The sequence below is a fragment of the Prinia subflava genome, chromosome 6, assembly GCF_021018805.1.
Source record: "Prinia subflava isolate CZ2003 ecotype Zambia chromosome 6, Cam_Psub_1.2, whole genome shotgun sequence".
Lineage (NCBI taxonomy): Eukaryota > Metazoa > Chordata > Aves > Passeriformes > Cisticolidae > Prinia > Prinia subflava.
Window position 1 is genome coordinate 19917765 of NC_086252.1, and position 22961 is coordinate 19940725.

Consider the following 22961-nt stretch of genomic DNA (forward strand, 5'->3'; position numbering starts at 1 on the left):
GGAAAATGACTACCTGACAAAATCTTTCTGCAAGTAGCTTTCCCAGAGCTAGTAACATAAGCCTTCTTGTTTTACCTGGGCAGATTCTGAATTTGAAACATCCACTGAGAGTCTCTTACAAGAGAATCCCAGACACGGAGAACAATATAAATTCTAGTGACCAAGTTAGCATGAAGCCCCGAGATAGTAAGTGTAACAAGAAGTTTAGAAATAGTGTTTTGGTCTACATTTTCCCAGTGATGCTTCTGATCTTTGCTATTTCAGTATTAGACTGATTTATATTAAAGCCAATATAATATATTTGTTATTTCTTTGGTCTTTTCCTGAATATCAAGCAGCTGAAACAGATTTTACCTTTCGAAATTATTTTTGTTAATTCCAGAGATTCTTCTTTTTGTATATATATTCTGGTGTGATTACTAAGGTCTGCCATGCATTTTTTAGCCTGTATTTTAGTAGTGTTTTAATCACAGTCAGAAGACTGAAACTGAACTATAGTAATAGTAGAACAACACCAAAAATTCAATCATTTCTGCAACTTGAACTTTCAAAAGTCACCCAAATTCTATTAGCAAATTTCAAGCATGAAAATGAAGACTGATTACTTTATTGCTTGTTTTTAAACTCAGTGGTTATTTCCTTCCTATCAGCATTTGTCAGAGAGTAAATCTGAATTTCTATGGAAATTAGCTCATTAGTATTATGTTTTTGTAATACCTGACTGATTAATGAGCTGCCTCACCATTTAAAAAAACGCACAAAAATTTATTGAAAGGAATACCTTCCATGAAATTACTACTGACTAATTCTTCAGTGAATTGAGGCTTCAGGTAATATCAATAAACAAACTAATACCCCTTGTTTTCTGACAGTCCCTGCTCTTGCTGGAACCCAGGTGCTGCAGGCTCACATTACATAGAATATACCAAATCTGGTTATTGCTGACATGGTTATTTTTCTTTCGTTCTGTTTATTTCTCCTGGGTATTTGTAGCAGTAACTTTGTAATCATGTATTTTTCCCGATTTGCTTTCTCCTTTATCAAAGTTAGAATTGTTCAGGCTCACATATGAAGCACAAACTTTTTAGAACCTTTGTGAGAGGTGCCCTTGGTACTGCAGATCACTTTTACTTCTTTCATATTACTGCTTTTTAAAAATGAATTTATATAATTATCTGCTAGGTAGTTTTCTTTGTTCTAAAGATAATATAAAACAGTGCTAATTAAAGTATTAGTCTTTCATAATATTTGTAGGTGTTTCAGAGTTCTTTGCCTTCAGTTATAAGCAGATAACATTGCAAAGCTTAACACTGTTATTAAATGAATTACAACAGGTCTGCTGAAGAATTGTATAAATGGACATTGATCTGGTGCTTACTGTCTATTGCTGTGAGCATCTTAAATTATGATTCTGAAAAGTACTGTAGAGAGTAGCAGAACTGTGTGACTTGCAGGTTTTCTGTTAACATTCAGTTATCATTTCTGGTACTGTACAAAGACTTCTGTGTTTATACTGCTTTTAAAAAAGTTTATCAGTGTTATCGCCTCATTTTAATCACTATAAGGGTATGTTTAACTACAAGATAGACAAAATAAATTATTGTTGTACATAGTGCTTGTAATTTTTTAGCTAGTTATTATTTAGAAATAATATACAAGTTGCTCATATTGCTTGTTTATAAGCATGTTTTATTAAAAACCTTAATCATGTGGATGCAGATTTGATTCTATATTGTAACTTCTTTCTTTAGGTAAGTGACTATGAATATTTTTGAATAGCCATAATATACTAAATCTACAAGAAGGTTTAGTATTTGTTTTGTGTAATAATTGCAAGTAATAAATGGTGGGTTATATTTTGTATTTTTAGAGCTTTAACTGTTAATCTCATATGAAAATGTTGCTTTGTAGGGCAAAATTCAGGGAGAGGGCCTGGGATTCCAGAGTGAACTTGTACATTCCTTCAGGGCATTTTTGCAAGGGAGGTTGTTGTGTTTTAAAGGTAGTTGATAAGAGACCTGCACCACCAACCCCAGACCTGCACCACCAACCACCATCATGCATTAGTCTATAGAAGGTATTTGGGTGAACACACTCCTGTACCACTCCGTACCACCATTTATCCAAGTGAAATTTTTGACCATTTGCAGGATACATTATAAATCAGGGTGTCACTACCAGACAATCAGATTTGAACATTCCTTGCATAAAGTAGCTTGCCTATATCCCTGAGGAATACATCACTTAACTGTGTTTATGTGACAGTGTTGATATGCCTTGTTTTACATGAAAGTTAGGTAGCGTGTTATTTATGTCATCATGAATTCACAAAATAGGTGGTTGTGCTTTATGTGTACTGAGGTTATCTTCTCTGGACAAATCACTCAGAATAATTGAAAGATGTAATTTTATTATATGGTTATTAATTTAATCAGGAAACAGGATTTTTTTTTCAGAATTGGACTTTGATACTACCTCAGGTTTTTTCAGTGTTCCCCTCTCTGAGGTGCTGACAACAGATTAACATGAAACAGAGCTCTGTTGAACCTAATTATGTTGTAGCTCATTGTTTTGAGGATCTGTAAAACTGTTCACTCCCTTTTTATGAGGCTGTAGTCACAACGAAAGGCCATAAACAGTGCCTTTTCTCTTTCCTACAGACTGGAGATTTCATTAGTTGACTCTAATAAAGGCCTGATCCAGCTGCATTTACACCTGGGAATGAATGCTTCTTTATCAGGTCGTAATCCTTAGTAGATCAAGCAAGAGAGGATGACAGCAGGATAGCTTTTGATCAGCCATAAATGTCTGAAAGCTTAATTTCTTTTAAAATTATTTGCTATTCAAATCTTGACTCAAGACATGCTTTCCTGTACTTCAGAGGAAATATTTTATGTATGAGGGCATTATTATAAAGAAAACAAAGCTGAGATCTTTCTATACTTTCAAGCAGTTACTGCTGAAACAAGACTTCCACATCATCTAAAGGGATTATTATTGTATGTTTTAAAATCCTTATACACTTTGGAGAGCACTAATGTTTAGCATGTTTAGCCCTTAGATATAATGTTGAAAATGATGCCCTACTTTTATTTAAAGTCTATACTGCTTGGGAATTTAAAATTGATACATTCCTGCTAAATAGGCTTCTGTAGTGTATGTGCTCTTGTGACTTGTTTGGGTTTTTTTTCCTTTTTTGTAACTTTTTGTTTTGTTTGTATAATACACAAATGCTAAAATTGTTGGAATTTTCTGGCAATTTAGTTGGAGATGTTCTGTAATACTTAAGAGGTAGTTCTTTGCTTTCTTTTTTTTCCTTTTTTTTTTATTTTTTTTTTTTTTGGTTTGTTTGACTGGGTATATAGAGATTTTTATGTATATACTTAATGTTTTTGTATAATTTTTCGTGTTATCGTTTTCTCTCTGTGCTGCGAGGCGGTGGGTGAGCTCGGGCTCCCGTGTGTGTGTGTTTGTGCTGAGCTGCGGCTGCTGTTCCCACAGGCTGCGAGCGGGGGCAGTTCCGCTGCGGCAATGGGCGCTGCATTCCCGCGGACTGGAGGTGCGACGGCGCCAGAGACTGCTCGGATGACACAGACGAAGCTGGCTGCCGTAAGTGAAACAAATACAAAGCAACTCCTTTGTAACAGGGGAAATTTGGAGATTCCAACGTGCTCAACTGTCCCGATGGTACAAGAATGAATATTGAATTGGGACAAAACTACTGGTTGTCATGAGATACTGCAGAATCTGTCATATTCCATGAGCTCATTTGGCTTTGCTACACAGAAAATGAAGCAGTGCTCAGCTTCTAACAGCACTTTAAACTCTTCTTAAAAATCTGATTGTCCAATAACGCAGTTTCATATTATGACTAATGTTCTAAGTAGATGTAGAAATGTATTGTCTTCTATTAGTGTAGTAATCCTGAATATTGGATGTATATACAGCTACCACCAGCATCACTTGTGCTCCATATCTTTGGATTTTTCAAACCCTGGGCAACTAACTGTACATACTGTGCCTAAAGCAGAGTCATGCTTAATTGTCTAGAGTTGCTTGTGCTGTGTTGGCTGTTCATATGGACTGTAATATCCACGCACAAAGATTCTCTCAAGCTGAATGGAAAAGTTGTGAAAATGAAGAATTTCCCTCCACAGTCTGTTTTCAGGAACTTGCCTGTATTTTACCTTCTCAGTTTGAGTGTTCTTTGAGTCTTGTGGGCTGGTGCAATTACCAGACCACTTACAGATTAGCCAATTTTTGCTCCTCAGCTGATAGGGAGTGAGACTAATTGATATTATAACATTCTTTTTATTATTTCTAATAGTATTATTATTTCTTTGCTGCTTGATCCATGTAATAATTGGAGGCCACTGACATGGCTTGGCAGTCTGATTTTTTGCTTAGCACTTTAGCTCCAAAAAAACTAGTGTAGTCCTGGGTCAAGAATGCCTTTAAACTGGCAAAACAAAATGGTGTTGTTCCATAGTAATAATGAAAAATAATGAAAATTAAACTTAATTCTTTTGAGTTAATTGTCCTTTAAAAACAATATGTTAATATGCTGTAGGTAGTGGGGTACACAAGTGCCTAGCAAGATTGTTTAAAACTGGTTTGAGGTTGCAGTCATACTAAAAGATTATTCTTTGGTTCTTGAAGCGGGACTTAAAAAAGTATACATGAAGTACATATCCATAGTATAGGATCAATTTTATCCCTCCAATTAGTTTATTACTAATTTATTATTTTGTACTTTTCAACTCTAAATCTACAAATCGTTTTAATTTTCTCCCTCGATGCTTTGGTTAAATTGATAGTTATGCTTACATATCATCCCATGAGCACAAAGTGTTTTAAGGTGACCTTGTATTTCTGCAAACACATAATCCTGAGAACAGAGATGGTCAAGACCAGAGTCCTGTGTACTGGACTGTGTTGTACTAGGGATTCTTCCAGGAGTATTAACTAGGGATGGAGTAAGCTGTGACACAGTTTCAAACATTTATTTTGAGCTTTCTCTTTGATGGTTCCTTATTGTTTGTCTGTTTGAAGAGTACAGAGTGGAGCTGGAACATTCAGCTTGTTCTGATCTGACCCTCACTTTTGCCTCCTGAATTCACAGGGAAGAATCATGACCTTGTTTTGAGAGATCATGTTCTCACTAGGGATAAAGCAACTGGGGTAGAGTGAGAGCAATTGAACAGACCCCTGTGAGACTGGGGAAGCTAATGTGACTCTATAGAAAAGTGAAAAAAAGGGTTCTGCCAGAGGGCAGTTCAGAACATGAAAAATTTTTGGGATCTCCCGTCTAGAGGATCTTGTGTCTCCAGGGTGGGATATAAGGTTGAAGAGTCTATGCAGGATTTTACTAAGCTGAATTTTGCCTCTGAGCCTCCTTTTGCTGATCCACTTTCCCCCCTTTGGTCCGTCTATTTTCTTTGATCTGTTAAATGCTTCATATATTTCATGGAAGTTACAATTCATTGACACTTGAACCTTAGGCCTTCTTTCCCCTTATGCAATTATTTTCTTTGAAAGTGCTTTCACAGATGTCTGTGAAATGACAATTTTTTTCATTGCTTACACTAGCGCAACCTACGTGTGAGGGAAATCAGTTTCAGTGTCAGACTGATGGGGAATGTATTCCACAGTCATGGGTTTGTGATGATGAGGAGGATTGTGAAGATGGCTCAGATGAACATCAACAATGTCGTAAGTATTTTAACTTCCAGTGTTATACCAGCTTTGTGAAATAATGTAGTTTACATAGAAGCACATTGAGAACCTACAGAAACAAGCCTTCTGTAAGTACAGAAGTCTCTCTAAAGTATTTCTAGAAATAAAATAATCTGAAGTCTAAAGTAGATAAAATACAGGAAATATGTCTAAAAATATATCTCCAGGTCTTGAAATCTAAAAATTACTCATGTTTCTTTTAATTAAAAAGAGAAAAATATAAAGTGTAAAAAATAAAAAATTTAGTAATTTAAAAATTGGTGAAAGATGCATATTACTATATCTGCTGTATTCATTGGCTAACAAAATTCACACTGGTATCTCAGAACTACATATAACAAAATTTAATTATTTTTAGATTACTTTGAAATTTATTTGTGTGTGAAACAGGAGGAATTATCAATTACCAGCAAATATTGATAAATATTCTTGCATGATTTTCAGCAATGCTATTTAGTAGCATTATTATTTAGAATTAATGGAGCCATTCTTTCTTACACTCAGAGATGAGAAATATCTGTGGTCTTGGTGTCTGGTGAGAGTCTAGTCTTTCATTATCATTTGGACAGCTTAAACTTAGAACATAATTCTGATTAGTATTTCACTTTACACGTGCTAAACAGTGTATTATTCATGTCTGAAGTGCTGTTTTCAAGTAAAGTGTTTAGTGTTCTCTGTACAGTTTAGATCAAGGAAATAATTTAACAGCCTAACTGCCACAGCCATAGGCTTTGCTCTTTTCCTGATATTGATAGCCAAAAAGAAATGTTAGAATTGGCTAGAATTTCATGGCTAAGCATTTCAGGGCTATAAGTACATGCCAAAGTGGGGAACAATGAACTGATTACTGCACCAAACTACATTCTCTGCTTTATTGCATAAAACAAGAGAACAACTGTAGTGTTCTGCAGGATGGTTTTTCTGCCATTTCTAGTATTAAAATTTACTCTTAGTGATGAAGATAAGATTAATTTATTTTCATTTTGGTCGTGTGTATAATTTTTGATAACTTCTTTGAACTAAACAGCTCTGGAGCTACTCACCAACCCCTGGGAAGGTTAAAATGTTTACTTTGGAAGGATTTTACTCACAGACTTTGTTTTTGATTTCTGTCTTGATTCCATCTTCATCCACTGAGGATGGAAAATCTTGAATTATAGATAGTTACCTTTTGCTCCTCTCTTCCTCTGAGAAGGTGTCAGCACAACTGCTGGTTATATTTTAACTAAAGAATCTGTAGGTACAAAATGCAAAATGAGCAACAGCTCTGAGTTTGACTTTGGAACTGGGTCACTGTAACATTGTTCACCCTGTACTGGTTAATCATGAGTGTCAGTATCTCTGCAGTGGCACTCTGCTGCTTTTGAGTCATCTCCTGGTATTTGTCCCTAATGTTCTAAAGGGACTTTTTATTTCACTATTTGGGAAAACTAGATGAGATTTTTCTCTTTGAAATATTAAAAGTTTGTCTTGGGAAAGCTGGCTGACAGCTCTGGAAGTTACACATGCAGAAATTTGTTTTACTTTGCTGTCATGCTCTTGTTTTTCCTCATGACATTAGTATCCCAGTAGCTGATCATACTCTGGGAACACCGCTGACAGAAGGCGGCATAGAGAGCCCCTGCAGAGCTGCAGATGACAAGATGCCAATGTATAGATTGAGATGATGTTGAGATACAACATGAGTTTGAAAGAAACAAGTGTGCAGGTGGCAGAGGGAGGGAAAACTTAGTAGAGAGCTTGCCTTTCAGCCATATCTTCCCAGATTCATCTTAGTTTGCCTAAGAACTGAAAGTGTATTTTAGGTACACTGGAATCAAAGGGGAATTGAACAGTTTTATGTGGTTGGTTTTTCCTGACAGCTGTCAAGAGAAGAGACCTAATCATTCTCAATCCTGCATTAGTTATATATGCAAATTATTCCTGACTGTTGAGGCCCTGGCTGTATTAGAAAACCTTACCTCCATCTCTGCTGTGTTTATATTGTGACATTTCAGTTGACTGACTAACTTACAGTTACAGATTTTGACAGATTTTGACCCAGTAAATAAAAGAAGAGAAAACTTCGAATCAGTGAGAATTGGAAGTTTAATATTTTAGGCAGAACAATTATAGGGAGATACTTTTTACTCTAGAGGTCAATTCTTCAGTGGAGAAAAGCAGTGACCTTGCAGACTGCAGGATCCCTCCCAGAGCTATGCTTGTCAAGTGTTCTTTAATCCCCTTGAGTACACCAAGATACAGGGGGAGAAAGTGTTATACAGGTATTTATGAGAAAGATGAAGTAGCTAAAGAGGAAGGAAAATATTTTTCCTCATAAAAAGTCTTGATTTTTGGGAATGACTGACTGTGTGCCTGTTTGTTGCAGCGGGCAGGACGTGCTCAAGCCAGCAGTTCACGTGCTCCAATGGCCAGTGCATCCCGGGCGCGTACTGGTGTGACCGAGTGGAGGACTGCGCTGACGGAACAGATGAAAGAGGCTGTCGTGAGTCTTAACTCCTAGCACCAGATCTGGTTTCATCTCATCTCTCTGTGGCATTTTAATACATTTGTAAGATTAAAGGGCTTGCTGATAGACAGGATGACCACAATATGCTTTTTGTTACAAGAGTTTCATTTCAGATTCTTCTGTGTATTAGAGCTGATGTTCTGATACGGATCTGCACAGAACTCAAGTGCAAACTGGCACCACAGGATCAGGTCATATTGTTTCTTATTGTCTGAAGGATAATTAATATTGCACTGTAAAAAGGCAACCATGTTTAATTGGCTTATGGCTTTGGGACACTCGAAGCTAATTTTACTGACTTTTTTATATTGTTTTTGCATAGTCCATGTGGGGTTAGTAGTAGTTATAGCCTGTACAGAAAAGCAAAATTTGACTCCAAATGACTTATTTGAGGAGATTTGATCCCTTCAAAAGCATTTTATTCTAGACTGCAGCTTTGTGTGGAGATAATTTAGTCATGTTGTATTCAGACAGGTTGTTTTCTCTCTAACTTCCCCAGAGTTGAGGCTACCTGTCCAGTCTCCCTAAATTCTGGCCTTTTCCTTTCCATACTGATGGAAAGGAAAGCTGGCCACAGAATAGAGGCCACGTTTCTCAGAAATGTTTTTGTCTAATACCTACACAACAGTGTGTAACAGGCATGTCTGTTCATTGTTAGTCTTAAGGAAAAGCTTCAGACATCCTGAGTGACATCTAACATATAACCTGCTGTTGCAGCTCTTAGAACATGGTGGCCTTTGGGAAACAGACATAACTGTAAACTTCACTTAGAACCAGGCCCAGGGCAGGAGGTGAGGGAAGAGGCTGGGGTGGTAATGGATGGGCAAAGAGGCAAGAAATGAAATTTTGTATATCGTAATGCTTAGGGGAGAAAACCGCATATGCTGTGTAAAGGAAGATTATATGGTCATCTGCTGACATGCTTTATCCTTGACTCACAAGTAGCTAAAATTGCCCCTATGTAGAATGAAAGGGCATTTAGGACTATATGATACTCTGGAATAAAATGTTGCTAAATCATCCAGCTTGGAATTTTTCCACAGCCACTTCTGAAGTCATCAAAAGAAATGGCTAAAGCTAAGATCCAAAGTACCTCATCTTGTTGCAGGAAGAATATCTTCTGTAGATTGGCATTTTTTTCTCTTAAAGCTTAGAGTAAGAAATGAAGTTGGCAACTTAATTTAGCAAATCTGTCATACATCAAAAAAAATCCTGAAGAAAAGATATCTGTTTTAAAAAATTATTATCTCTGAATTAAAGAACTGGAACTGCCAGCATCTCTGAGAAACCTGTGAGTGGTCATTGAATACAGTGTGGAACAGGCAGGTGCCATGGTGTGATTGATATAGTGCAGTAAATCTGGATCAGTCTGGGAGTGGAGTCCTGAGGATGATGCTTAAAACTCTTTTTTGAAACTAGAAGCTGCTGTGATGTTTGAAAATTGAAGTACACACTTTATTTCATGTTTACCGTTCTCAGCTAGGTAAATTAAAAAGGCGGTTAGGAAAGGGCCCTCTAGATCCAGTAACAGTAGCACTCTGCTGCTGTGGGGAAAGCCAGTCACTGCTGCATCAGCAAATTGGCCCCACGACTGTTGTGGGGGCAGGCAGCATATTTAGCCCCAAGGAGAGAGACTGCCTCCCATCATTCAACAGCCTCTACTCTGGTTTATTAGAATATGTGTTGACAGTCCCTCTGAGACAGAAGAATAACTGCGACTTGGAACCTTGAAAGTAGGTGGGACTAATTTAAAGAAATGTGACAGTGCTGAAGAGAATCCAAGATGAATGTAATGACAGGACTCTTGAGGAAGGCTGGTTAATTTTATTACTTTTTTGTCTTTGCAAGGACTGGAGCTTTCAACAGAAGCCATAAAATAAAATTTACAATTTGGTGATTTTATGATTAACTGTATGGTACAGATTAGTGTAAGTGATTTTTTGGAGCAGATTTTAAGACTTGCTTTGAATGTTCATTTTCCCCAGTGTTTAGTGTATTGCCTTTTCCACATTATCTGATATAAACAAATGTAAGAGGACTAGTACTATTTTGTCACTAAATCCCCCTTATTTATTTTGTACTAAAAGTTTTCATAAATAAAAATGAAACATCCATGAATAACAAAAGACTAAATCTATTTATAATTGATCCTGGTGCTCCACGGAGCATAACAAAATGCAAACTTAGGTCTCTTTACTTATGCTTTGCACTCACTCATCTGTCTGGAAACAGATTTAGATTGTAAAGAAGATAAAATTTTATTACTGAATAAGTCATATTATTTAAGAAAGTAGTCAAATGCAAAATGTCACCAATATAAAGTAAGTCTTCAATTAAACATGTAAAAAACCAGAACAAAGGAATTCAGAGCCTTAGTCTGTTTTATTGCTAATGGGATTAACTGCAAGGGAAAACTACCCATGCAGAGGCTAAGATTAACATCAGAACAATGCTTCAGCTACAGGTCATACAATTAGTGCAGTGAAGCTGTTTTGATTTCATAAAATTGCGGCTTTAAATTTTTTAAAATACATATATCAGGCTGTTTTCTAGCTTTTTTGAATAGTCAGCAGCTAGCAACTACTTTAATTCTAAAACTTTAGAAACATAGAATGAAATGGCTATTTGGAGTAGCAAATGCTTTTTGGGAGTAGGCAGTCGATACTGGTATAATTTTTCTGTTACATACTTTATTTCTTTCAGTTAAGATAGAATTCTCTCTCTTGCCTCAGCTTTGTAGTTGAAAATGAAAATCCCAGCCATGTCCATTTTGCTTTGCTGTGACAGAATAACCTTTCTGGATACTGCTCTGGCAGCTGAGTGCTACACCGAGGCTGTGAGGGAGGAAAGGGCAGTACTTTAAAGACATACTGTTCGAAGCTAGTGGGTGAGTGTGGGCCAAGATACACTGGATTTCTGATTCGAATTTTGATGTTGCTGCCATAGGTCAGCTGCCTAACCTGTGAATTCCTGCCTCTTGTTTGCTATGCTAAATAGCTGTTGTGGTCAGGAAGTGGGCAGCCAGCTCTGGGATTAATTTGCAGAGAACAAGGTGAAAGTGAACAAAGATCAAGAACTGAAGAGATCATAAGAGAAGTAGTCCAGGAAAGAAGAAAAAGGCCATAGTCAGAGACTAATATTCTGGATGTTGGACAAATTACATGTAGCAGCTATAGGATGAGAGAAGTTCAGGCTAAAGGAAATATCCACCACAAAGAGTTTGGGACAAGGAAGTTGCAAAACTGGAGCAATCTGAGGCAGGCAGCCAAAGACTGGAGTCTCAGGGATCAAAATCAGGAATTAAGACCAGGAATGATGGTCTGGTCTGTTTGCCAGCTTTGAAAGCATCTCCACTGTGAACACTACCTGGTATTATGTAGGACTCATAGGACTCCTGGGCTTGGAGGAAGTCTCTCTCCTGGTGTCTCTGGTAGGCTGTGAGCTGTCTGGGCAATGCTTTGACCACTGTGAGGTGGTGACTCATGGCAGTGAATCAAAGAGTTTTAATTAACTTTATTTTGTAGAATGTTTTTACATGCTGCAATAAAAGACCCTTGTTAGTAGGAAATTGCCTTTTTTATTTTCCTTTTATTTCTACTCCTTGTGTCATGGGTTAGGGTTACAGAAGCTTACACTGCTGACTGCGTGACAGAAATCAGCTTGTGCTGAATCAAGTACTAGTTGCAACTATTTCCTGTTGCTGTTTTTGTACGAATTCATTTCCAGCTTGCAGAACAGAAGTATTAGGCAGAGTGCAAAATAATGTCAATTTAGCAGTTCCTGTGACATAGGTTTCAAACACCTTTCATGTGTCCACTGAATGATGCCATTTAAGTATGTTCACAACTCTTGCCCCAAAAGTTGCAAAGAGCAAGATGCTTCATCTATCATTTGTGCTAGTGTTTGCCAGTTATTTATATTTTGCAACTGAAATGTTGGCATGCATCAGGGAGACAGATTGTGTAGAAGTATTTTGGCTAAGAAAATGCCTGAGGGGAGGGGAGAGAAAGAAGAGCTCCCTTTCTTCCTGAGCATTGGAATGAACATAGGTGAAAAACATTCCTCCTGTTTTCACAAAGTTCATATTTTCTTCTAGGAATTGTCATGACTACAGAAACATTTCTTCTTTTTATTTTTCTGTAAAATTAGCCACAGGTTTTTGGGAGGAGAAGGTAAAGGAAACAATATTTATGTAGGAGCCTATTGACCATTCAAAACAAGGTGAAAGAAAACAGTGGGTTTTTTTTCTTTTCTGTCCCTTTAGTTTTCTCTTAATGTTGTGTTCATATTGTCTCCTTTCAGTCTCTTGTACATCTGTATTCCCAGGCCTCCTTGGGTACAAACTACCTACCTTGTCCTTTTAACTCAGAGCCTTATCCTTCCTTTATTTGCTCTTCCTAATCCATTTGTCACCAATGGAGAAAGAAAAAAAGTTCCATTGCCTGGAAGAGAACCCCTTCAAGTCATTCACAGAGCACTGACACTTTCCCCATATGCCCCCACAACAGAGGCAGTACGATCAATTTCTCTGATTGTTACCAGTTCTTGCACAGCTGTGGGGTTTTATACTCAAATGCAGTAATCTTTGATCAGATGTGTGCAGAGATCTCAGTTTAAATAAAAATTCAAATAAAAGCTAGGAAATGTTTATTTTGCAAACTCCAAATGCATTGACTGATGTTGAGAGCTTTCCACTTAAAATGTTGTGATACTCACTTTCCAACTTTATTTGCTGGAGAGCTTTTCATTAAGCTGGGTTGTACAGGTCTTTCAGTTTTAGGAGTTAATCCCATTCTTCCCCTCTTGCTGTCAAGGTTCAGGTGCTTCTTTTCCTTTTAAGAGGTCCCCATTTGGTGATAGGAGTAGAAGAACTAAGCTCATGGGTAATGTTTTCTAAATTTTGGAGAGTAAGAAAAGGAGTTTAAGTCCTGGGGGTTTTGCATTTGCAAGGACAGTCATTCCTTTGTTTTCAGATATCCTAGCATTGTTATGAAGTTCTAGTTTGGCTTCCTTCATTCTCAGCATTAAGCTCTCAGACAAGCCAGCATTTCTTCCTTGATTCTTTTGCCTTTTCTACTTCTCCTCACATAAAACTAACCCAGGTACTTACAAACTGTCCTGATGGCACAGATGCTCCTGAACCATGCAGTGCATTGGCTACAGTCTTTGGTGTGGCTCACAGCTTTGCCAATTTTCATCAGGCTTAGTTCTTAATGCCCCAAATAATTAAAAACCAATTTATTAATATGCAAAGAGTACAATCTGCAATGCAGAATGCAGTGAAAAATATCTTTCAGATCAGTGAGCAGGCTGTGATCAGAACTGTCATTTACTAACCTTGGCCTTTTGACAAGGGATTGGAAATGGGATTACCTGTACAGAGTTAAAAATCAAATTAATCTCCATCAGGCTTTTCAAAGTATGTTCTTGCTTGTGCAAGTACAATTAAAATAAAGAATCTGTATACCAGCTTTAAAAAGAGAATAAGAAAAAAAAGCATTTGTTCACATTCTAGTGAAACACGAATTTAATCAGAATGTATATTTTGAAGTATCTTCAAAACATCTTTACTTATGGCTCTTCTTGGTATTTTTATAGGGATTGTATTTATACAATACACTAAACTTTATAATATAATAAAGATTTTGCTAGGCCAAGGGCATTTCCAGGCCTGCTGCTGGCAAGAAGACTTTGACAAAGTTTCCCTTCTTGTAAGGGTGTTTAATATAAGCTGGAGAAAATCTTATTACTGGCTAGATTCTTAGCCTGCCTGGGCATTCTTGAAGAAACAGGCAGTGTGAGGCAATGGGTCAATTGTTTATTTGCTTGACATCAGTCCATTGGAAACAGTTTGGAACACCACTGGAGATATTTCAGTGGGATATGAAGAAAAGTGAGGAAGATTACAAAACTATCCATTATACACCCCATGGAAGCTTTCCTATTTCAGTGCACTTACAAGCACATCCCTTGTATTCTTCCTTTTCTTCCATCTGCCCTATAATACTCTGTACTGCCATAGCTGTTTCTGCTGGGCCATAGAAATCCCGATGGTTTCTCCCTGTGATGCCTTCTGTGCTTTCAGACAGGGAAGAAGTATTAGTTCCATGGTGAACTTTAAACTTGGCCCCAGGTCAGGCCTTTCTTTAGTCCTTTCTATAGGCAGAGCTAACACTTCAAAACCCATGTTATTCCTGAAGCATTATGAATTTTCTCTAAGCCTGCTGAAGGAAGGATGTATTAGGAAGGTGATTGTCTGGTTGAGAAGTGGGACCAAAGAATGCTTAGGGCACATGCTGGCATTATGTGACTTCCAGAAGGGAAGATTGGGAACTATCACTAGAAGGCCACAGGTAGAAACGCTGTAGCTGGAACCCTGCTAATGTGCAACCACTGTTCTTTGGTTAGGCACACAGTGTTCCTACGTGCACGTTGCCTCTTTACATTAACTGCAGTGAAAACAAGTGAAATGGAAATGAATCAGCTAGGGACATAGTCTGGCTAGACTTGTAGTGGACATGAATACAGCTACTTATCCTCTCATTTTAACAATTTAACAGTTAAAATCATATAAGCCTATTCCATAGGTAATTGAAATTTTGTGGGAATGTGATAATACACAGAACACCAGAGGCAAGCAAACAGTTTGCCCCTGTCTGGAAAAATTGCAGGTTTCTTGATATCTGCTTGAAGGAATTATATAACCCATATTTTGGATTCCAATGATATGAAGGAAAATTTGCCTAAGTGAGAGCCTTCTCTATCTGCTTTATTAACTCCTAGAGAAGTAAAATGGGATAAGAATTCAAACTGAACATCTAAAAAGTGCAAAATGTTATTTGGCTCTTCTGAGTCTTGAGTTCATTTATCTTCTATATAGAGACAAAGGTTCAATACATCTAATTTCTAAAATTACTAATTCTTTTTTTTCTTACTTGCCATTTGACCAAAAAATGTAATTTTTCTCTACATAGCAACAAGCTAAACCATGAGCTCATGTTCTCCTACTCAGCTCTAGCATAATGTGCTTAATGTGTTGGATACTTCCACTGAACTCACTGACTGCTTGTATGAATAAGTGTTCTCAGAATTTAAGTAATTTGAAACAATCCTTTGTATTTGCCTATAGGTCATCTATATAAGTAAAATATCCCAAACCTCATTATTTCTTCAGAATCTGTTCTCTTTTGTGAAGGGAGAAGCAGGTAACAAAAACCAGTGGTTCTAACGTTGTTCATGGAACCTGGGAATTTAATGTCCCTGGCTTAACTGGAACAAAACCAGAAAAACCTGAGGTCTCTGAGTTTGGCAGCTCAAGACACTTGAAGAGGACCTAGGAACTGTAAATTTCAGGAAATTCTTTGCTATCTAAACACTTTCATTAAAATTAGGATAGATTAAAACTAAGGTATAAATAAATGTTCACTGCTTGCTCTCCTCTCTCCTTTTATGTTCCATTGCTTTCTATCATATTGTAAGCTGTTTGGGTTGCAAATCTTTTTGAGGTGTGGGAAGGCATTTAATTTTTCTCTTGTTGCTTGCAAGGTTTTGTAGCATCCACGTAGAGGATATTCTTTAATATATGTGTTGGGGAAGACAACAGTATATTTATATAGTTTATTTATACAGTATACTATATAAACGGATTACTAGTTTAGGACTACTAGTAATGGAGTTTTGTATTCCCTTTTTCCTTTAAACCAAGATCTTCTATTGACACTAGATGGATATGGCTCAATATGGTCTAACTTCATGCTAATATAAAGGATTTTTTTTATTTTAGACTACCCAAGGTGTGAACAGTTATCATGTGCAAATGGAGCATGTTTTAATGCAAGTCAGCGATGTGATGGCAAAGTTGATTGCAGAGATTCCTCTGATGAAGCCAATTGCAGTAAGTCCCCTGTGTGGAGTGAACCCAAACAAATTTCCTTTATAGACCTTCTTTTGGAGTTAACCACTGTGGTATTCTGACAGATTTTCTGTATATGTTTCTGTGCTAAAATCTTTTTCAGCACGTGGATGTACCAGTACGCAGTTCCAGTGTGCTAATGGAGAGTGCATCCCACGAGCCTTTATCTGTGACCATGATGATGACTGTGGAGACAGGAGTGATGAAAACTCTTGCAGTATGATGTTTCTTTGTTTTCCCACTTTCTTCAACTGTTTTACTAAGACCTGGTTCAAGCAGATAGCAGGAAGCAGATTGCTTGGCTAATCACTGTTCTTCAAGTACTCTTTTGTATAGAAAGATGAAAATTGCAGTGCTACTTTGATAGACTTTGTCTTTGCTGCTAAGTTCCTGGCTATGTCATTACTATTTGAGTTTGCTGGATTGAGTGACAATCTGGTTCTTAATACATATAGTTACACTTATGTTGTTGTCATCTTAATTTCAGTGTGTATCAAAGGTAATTCATACCTAAATGAGAAGAAACCAGCGGTGTTTGCAATATGTTGCCTAAATTGTTTAGGAGATATGATAAATGATCATATATGAGACACTATTGTAATTTTAAACCTTTAGCTGCCTACAGCAGTTAGATTTTCTTTTGTTTCTTTCCATAGCTTATGCAACTTGCAGAGGCAACTTCTTCACTTGCCCGAGTGGCCGTTGCATTCACCAGAGCTGGATTTGCGATGGAGATGATGACTGTGAAGACAATGAAGATGAAAAAGGATGTGGTAAATACTATTCCTAACTTCCAATGGTATTTTCAGAGGAAGATGACATGAACCTACATCTATGAAATTTAGACCAGTCAAGATGTTCTTAATACATTTTACTTCTTTTAAAACCTTAGAATTTCACCTTCATTTTTATTTTTATATTTTCTTTTTATAACTTTGGCAATATTTTTGTTGGTGTGTGTGTGAGAATTATTGTGATACCAAGTATGAGGCAAAGTAACTTTAGCATGTAGCAATATATATATTTTTTCTTTTATATACTCTCTTTTATATTTTGTTTTGGTTTTCCTGCATGTGGAGATTTTTCAGGTCATCTGTTAAGAGACATGAGGCTTCTAATAACCATTGATTCAAAATGAAATTTAATCAGATCCTGCCACGATTTGTCATGTGAGAAACAGAAGCTTTGATGAATGAAAGTGTGAATGAGACTTCTTTTTCATTGTTCTATTCTATGATGAACATTATGCTCATCATCCAGATAGCATTTATATGTTTTGAAACCACACAACTATAGTTCCATTTCTGGTGCACTGGTTGGTTTAATGCTAAATGGTGTTACCATTTCTAACAAAACACAAAACTAAAGGGATTCATGTGTTGTCTACCCAAGTATTGTTGGCATTGCAGTTTGAATGTAAAAGAAAGCATGACAAGTAAGAATAGATAATGTTTCTTTATAGTCTTTCCCAGCTGTGTGCAAGGAATCAAAACTGGATATCGAAGGATAGAGATGCTTTGGAAACCTGTTAGAGAAGAAGTTTTAATATTTGAAACATACTCTTCATTATTCTTGTTTTCCTTTTCCACAGAAAGTGGTCACCATGAATGCTACCCAGGAGAGTGGGCCTGCCCTGGATCAGGGCATTGCATTCCCATTGGGAAAGTGTGTGATGGAGCTGCAGACTGCCCTGGAGGGGAAGATGAAACTAACATCACTGCAGGCAGACATTGCAGTATGTATGAGAAAGAAAAACATACATGTAATAGCAGAATCATCAGCACTGCCATCTTTTGACATTTGCCTTTTATCTCCTAAACAATACTGAAATTTTGGAAGCTCACTATTTTCATTGGCGCTGTTTTGACTGGATGATCTGAAAGAGGCACATAGGCTGCAAAAAGATAATTTCTTTTTAAAATTTGTACATGAAATTTCACAAATAAGGATTTTAACTTGCTCTCCATACCCTAAAATATGTTCATAAAGTCAGGGAAAGGTGTGGTATATGCTATCTGTGTTTAAATATGTTGGTACCTTTGTGTAAGTCAGACGTAATGATTTGTGCTGATCAGAACACAGCACTGAATCAGTATATCTTAAGCTTTGACTAATTCACTTTAAAGATTCGGATTTAAAAAAATATCTTTTTACCTGGGATATCTGTTTCACCAGTTAGCGGTACACTGTGTTTTTTCTGTTGGAGACAATGAGCATGCATCCTACAAATATCAAATCCCTCTGAGGACAAGGACCAGTGTATTTTAATTTCTTGGAAGATAAAAATTCCTATTAACAAAACCGTGCCTTTTGGAATAGGAGGGCAGAAAAAATAAGAGGAAATGAAACCTTATTGTGAAAAAGCACCTCTTGCTGAGTGGTTTGTTAGTTACAGAAGATATGAGCTGCAAAGCAAGGTGTTTAACAGAAGAAATTGAGGAAAAGGAAAATGCTGAGTTTCACCTCCTTCTTTGTCAAGTGTTTTACACTCATAACTTATTCACCTGTCACTGAATTGTTTATTAAATAGTAGTAGAAGGAAAAGGAGAAGTAGTGAAGGAAAAAAAAGAGAGAGAAGGAAAGGATAAAGAAGCATTTCCATGACCACAATGCAAACAGTATATTCTAATACATAGGAAGGATATATATATTCTTCTTAATATAATATGGTAGGGTTTTTTCACAAAGAAGGGTAAATGATGAGCCAATAGATGGAGCTCAAGAATATGTTGCTCACAAGTAGGTCTTGTGGAACCAGGGAAAGTTTTAGTGCATTGCAGATGGCTTCCTCTGGTCACCTTTCTACACTTACCATTGGTGGTACATGTAAGATTGATGCTTATCCTCTAAATCTGTTCTAAAAACCTATTAAATATAGTACCTCCTCTTCTGTATTCCATGCCCTTGCTTGCATGTAAATGTATGTGATTTTGTGGAACTTTGCACATAATTTTTTCTGCAAATCAGTTTTAAGAAGCTGTACTTGAAATTGAAGGCTTATCATAGGAAAGACTTCAGCTTTGTAACTCTTAAAAAGGCAGAAAGCTGCTCTGCTGGTAATGGGTGTGTTTCTGAGCTGTTTCACTTGCCTTTCAGACGTATCGCGCTGCGCGGCGCTGAGCTGCCAGTATCGCTGCCACTCCTCTCCATCGGGAGGGATGTGCTACTGCCCTGCTGGGTATACAGTAAGCAGCAATGACAGTCGGACTTGCATTGGTGAGTAAAGCCCAGGCATTACAGATATCCACTGCCTTCTCACAGCCCATTGGGAGAGCCTAGATTCCATAAAGGAGAGTTAGTTCGAATTGGGTGGATGTAGTGGCAAACAGAAAATCTCAGGAGTCAGCAAACATATGAAAATTTTAGTAGCATAATGGTGGCATGGTGACACAGAAACAAACCAGAGAGATATCACAAAGACCTCTTTCACTTTGACCTAAAGACATAGTGACAGCATGATCAGGTTTAAAAATATTTACTGTTGGATGGCTGGTTTATCATCAAAAGTTTTTACTGGTCTTAAAGTGTTTACACAGAGAGAATTTGTTCAGTGATGTGTGTTGCATGCCTGGAAAAACAGGTAATGATGTTGAATTATTTGTTGCTTTTGGAAGGTGGCTGTATATGAAGACAGCAGAACATTATACTTGAAAATAAGAAGGATGTTTTGTATTTGCACTATGGAAAGGCTGTGTCTTCTGTGGGGTTTCAGTATATACATAATTTACATGAAAAAGAAGAATATTTACAAGAATGCAAGGGTCACTGTAAAGCTGCTGTAACTTGGTAGCACAAATGATTTATCTCATTAGCTGACAATTGAGTAACTTCAGAAGCATGAAAGTTAGCACTGCCTAATAAAAGTGGTAAACACCTCTTATGAGTTTTCAACCCAAGATATGGTGTTTGTGCTCTTGAAAGTATTTCAGATGCTCAGTCTCTAATGAGATTTTTATATTTTTGAGAATACTGGGTGGCCTAAGGCTGTATAAGCTGCAATGGCAGAATGGTTTCTTTTTGTAGAGACAGAGCAATAGGGCATGAAATTTCCTCCATTTTTTCACACTTTTGTGGGAAATACATAAAGGACACATTCCCAAACCTGGTTCAGTGTCAGTGAATCTTCTGTTGTTTTTTGACTGTCCTATAAACCCAGTTATCAGATTCTGTCTTGTAAATCTGAGTCAATGTATTTTGGTTTGCTAAAATCTAGGCATGTATTTGTGGTTGGAACAAAGCTTGTCATGAAGGGATGGCTGACAGTCAGGATGGTGTAATTCCAGATCCAGTACTCTACCTATATGGTGTTTTGCATGCTAAATGGAATTTTTACTTGATGGTTCTGGTGCACAGACAGCTTTTAATTGTACATCAGATACCTGTTAGCATGGTATTAAATCTGAGCTAATAAACACTGCCTTCAAGTAGGACTTAAAGGCTTAAGCACTGCACTAAAATAGAGGTGAGGCTCACCTTCAGAGTGGGCTTAAATCCAGCCAAATCTTTGTGTGTGCCAAGTATACAGGTCTTTTGCAGGAAAAATACTTCATAAACATATGTATTGTGGAAAGTAGACAATGACATCCCTTCAAATGATTTTTCCTTTTCTTCTGGCAGGTGTGATTTAGATTTTTTTTGGTTGATTGATTAGTATTTTTCAGTGGGGGACAAAAGTGCAGGTAAGTCCTTGGGCAGGAAACACAGGTTTTTTGTCATCCAGAAATATGAAACTGAAACACTGTGGAAAAACATGCAAACCCTCTTTCTTCATGCTAGAGTTTTGCAACTAGATATAAAGCAAGCAGAGAGGACAAACTTGTATCTTCTTAATCACAACATGAATTTTATACAAAGCATTTTTTTGTAAATATGCCTTATTCATTTGACAGATTTTGATGACTGTCAGATGTGGGGTGTGTGTGACCAGCTGTGTGAAGATCGTGTGGGACATCACCAGTGCCGCTGTGTGGAGGGCTATTTCCTAGAGCACCACCGGCATTGTCGGGCAAACACGTCAGGTTCGTGCACTTCCAATGTCTTGTTCAGCAAATAGACGGAGCTAGGTAAAATGGGGTAGTTTTCATGTCTGTGCCACACAGCTCTCTTTGATTTTAACTCTGCCCTTAAGGATTTAAAGTCAGGAAAGCTTTCAGAATATCAGCAAATGTCAGAACTCTGTATCTGCTGGCTTGTGTAGGTTGGTGTTGACTGCCTTATCAGGGCTGCTTCTCCTCTAATCAACAAATGTCTTTTAGGCTCCATTGCTTTTTCAGCACTCCTGACTTCTACAGACTTGGGAGGTTATTGCCAGAGCACTCCTGAACAGAAAAAAACTTCTTTCTGTGAGAAGCAGTTTTCTGTCATGTTCTCTATAGAACTTAGTATCAAGAAATCAGGAAACCTCCTTTTTTCTAAAACTGTGGCAGAAGATGGTTTTGCTGAATGGTGAGATCAAACAGTTGCCTGTAGAGAAGCCATGCTCTTAGCTTTGAGTATCTCAGAGTCTGAACTCTGAAGAATGCTTGTCTCTTAGAGTCTAGTTCCTCATCAGATGTAGGCTACTGCTCCTGACCTCCTGCTCAGTTCTGAAAGCAGGCCCCAGGAAACTCTGCTCTGTGGAGATGTAATGTCCTAACAGGCTTCTGTGTGAGGCAGGTGTTCCTGCCTGCTGAGCATCAGTGGGAACGGGAGTTCCTGCTTGGCATATCTGATTAGCAGTCTTGTTTCTTAGAAAAGCAATAACTCAGTTCCCTCCCCTTTCCCTCTTTCTTCAGCCGCATCTGCAGAACAGTCTTCAGATCACAATTTTCTAAGTATTTCTCTCTTATAAATGGGAGAATTTAATACCTCCTGAAAGTCAGTTTCACTGGGTTCATTTGGGCTTTAATAGAAATAGTCTTTTGGTGTTTACACAGGGCTTTTATAAAAGTTTTACCTGGTACAGCTTTAAATAGCTGTTCCTGTCTGATTTGCTTCAAGTCTACAAACCAAAGGCAAATCACAGCAAGTTAGCACTCAAATACAAACATTTATACAGGTTGTAGTCTAAGCATCTATTTAAAACTCTGTGTCCAGTGTGTATGAACCAGTCTGTATATATTGCAATGCCTGTTTGCAAAATATCTTGCCTGCGGAGTGATCATATCTCTGCCACTCCTGCTTTCAGCTGGTGTTGCATCAATTATCTTTTCCAATGGCCGTGATTTACTTATTGGGGATCTTCATGGAAGGAATTTTCGCACTTTGGTGCAGTCCCAGAACCGTGGGATTGCAGTTGGAGTGGACTTTCACTTCTACCTGCACAGAATCTTTTGGACCGACACAGTGCAAGATAAGGTTGGTAGAAATTTCAAGAAGAATGTATTTCTGTGTACCTGGAAGTAGAGAACTGGAAGAGGCAGAATGTGTTGATAGGCCCTCATTTTTGGGAGCCAAAGCTGGCTGTATTTTTGTTTTCTAACAAAAAAGCTCCTTGAAATATTTTATGTTAATGACTGCATTTTTTCAACTATACTATTACATGTGACATATTAAACAAAGAATCCTATTATATGGGAATGTCTTGAGCAACTTTTAATTTTACTTGAGACTGAGTCCAAAAAACTAATTAAGAGAAATAGTAGACATTCTTTCAAAGCGGAGCAAATTTTTCTTGGTAATTTTTGAAACATGATCATTTAAAATGTAAAAGCTCTGTTCCTTCCAAGATGATAAAAATCAGATTTCTTCATATACTTCAAATGGCACTGTAATTGAGCTTGAATAACAAATATTGACAGTATTTTGTGTAATGAGCCAATATTG

At 37.4% G+C, this 22961-nt stretch overlaps 1 protein-coding gene across 1 annotated transcript in view; it reads left to right on the forward strand.

Moving 5' to 3' along the window:
* Positions 1-22961, forward strand: part of LRP2 (LDL receptor related protein 2) — a 113454-nt gene that overhangs the window by 12487 nt on the left and 78006 nt on the right. Inside the window, exons 2-11 of the mRNA XM_063400563.1 lie at positions 3502-3609; positions 5590-5712; positions 8105-8221; positions 16029-16139; positions 16261-16374; positions 16814-16930; positions 17749-17892; positions 19254-19373; positions 21047-21175; positions 22324-22493. Of these exons, the coding sequence (XP_063256633.1) occupies positions 3502-3609; positions 5590-5712; positions 8105-8221; positions 16029-16139; positions 16261-16374; positions 16814-16930; positions 17749-17892; positions 19254-19373; positions 21047-21175; positions 22324-22493 (1253 nt within the window). The remainder of the gene's footprint in view (positions 1-3501; positions 3610-5589; positions 5713-8104; positions 8222-16028; positions 16140-16260; positions 16375-16813; positions 16931-17748; positions 17893-19253; positions 19374-21046; positions 21176-22323; positions 22494-22961) is intronic.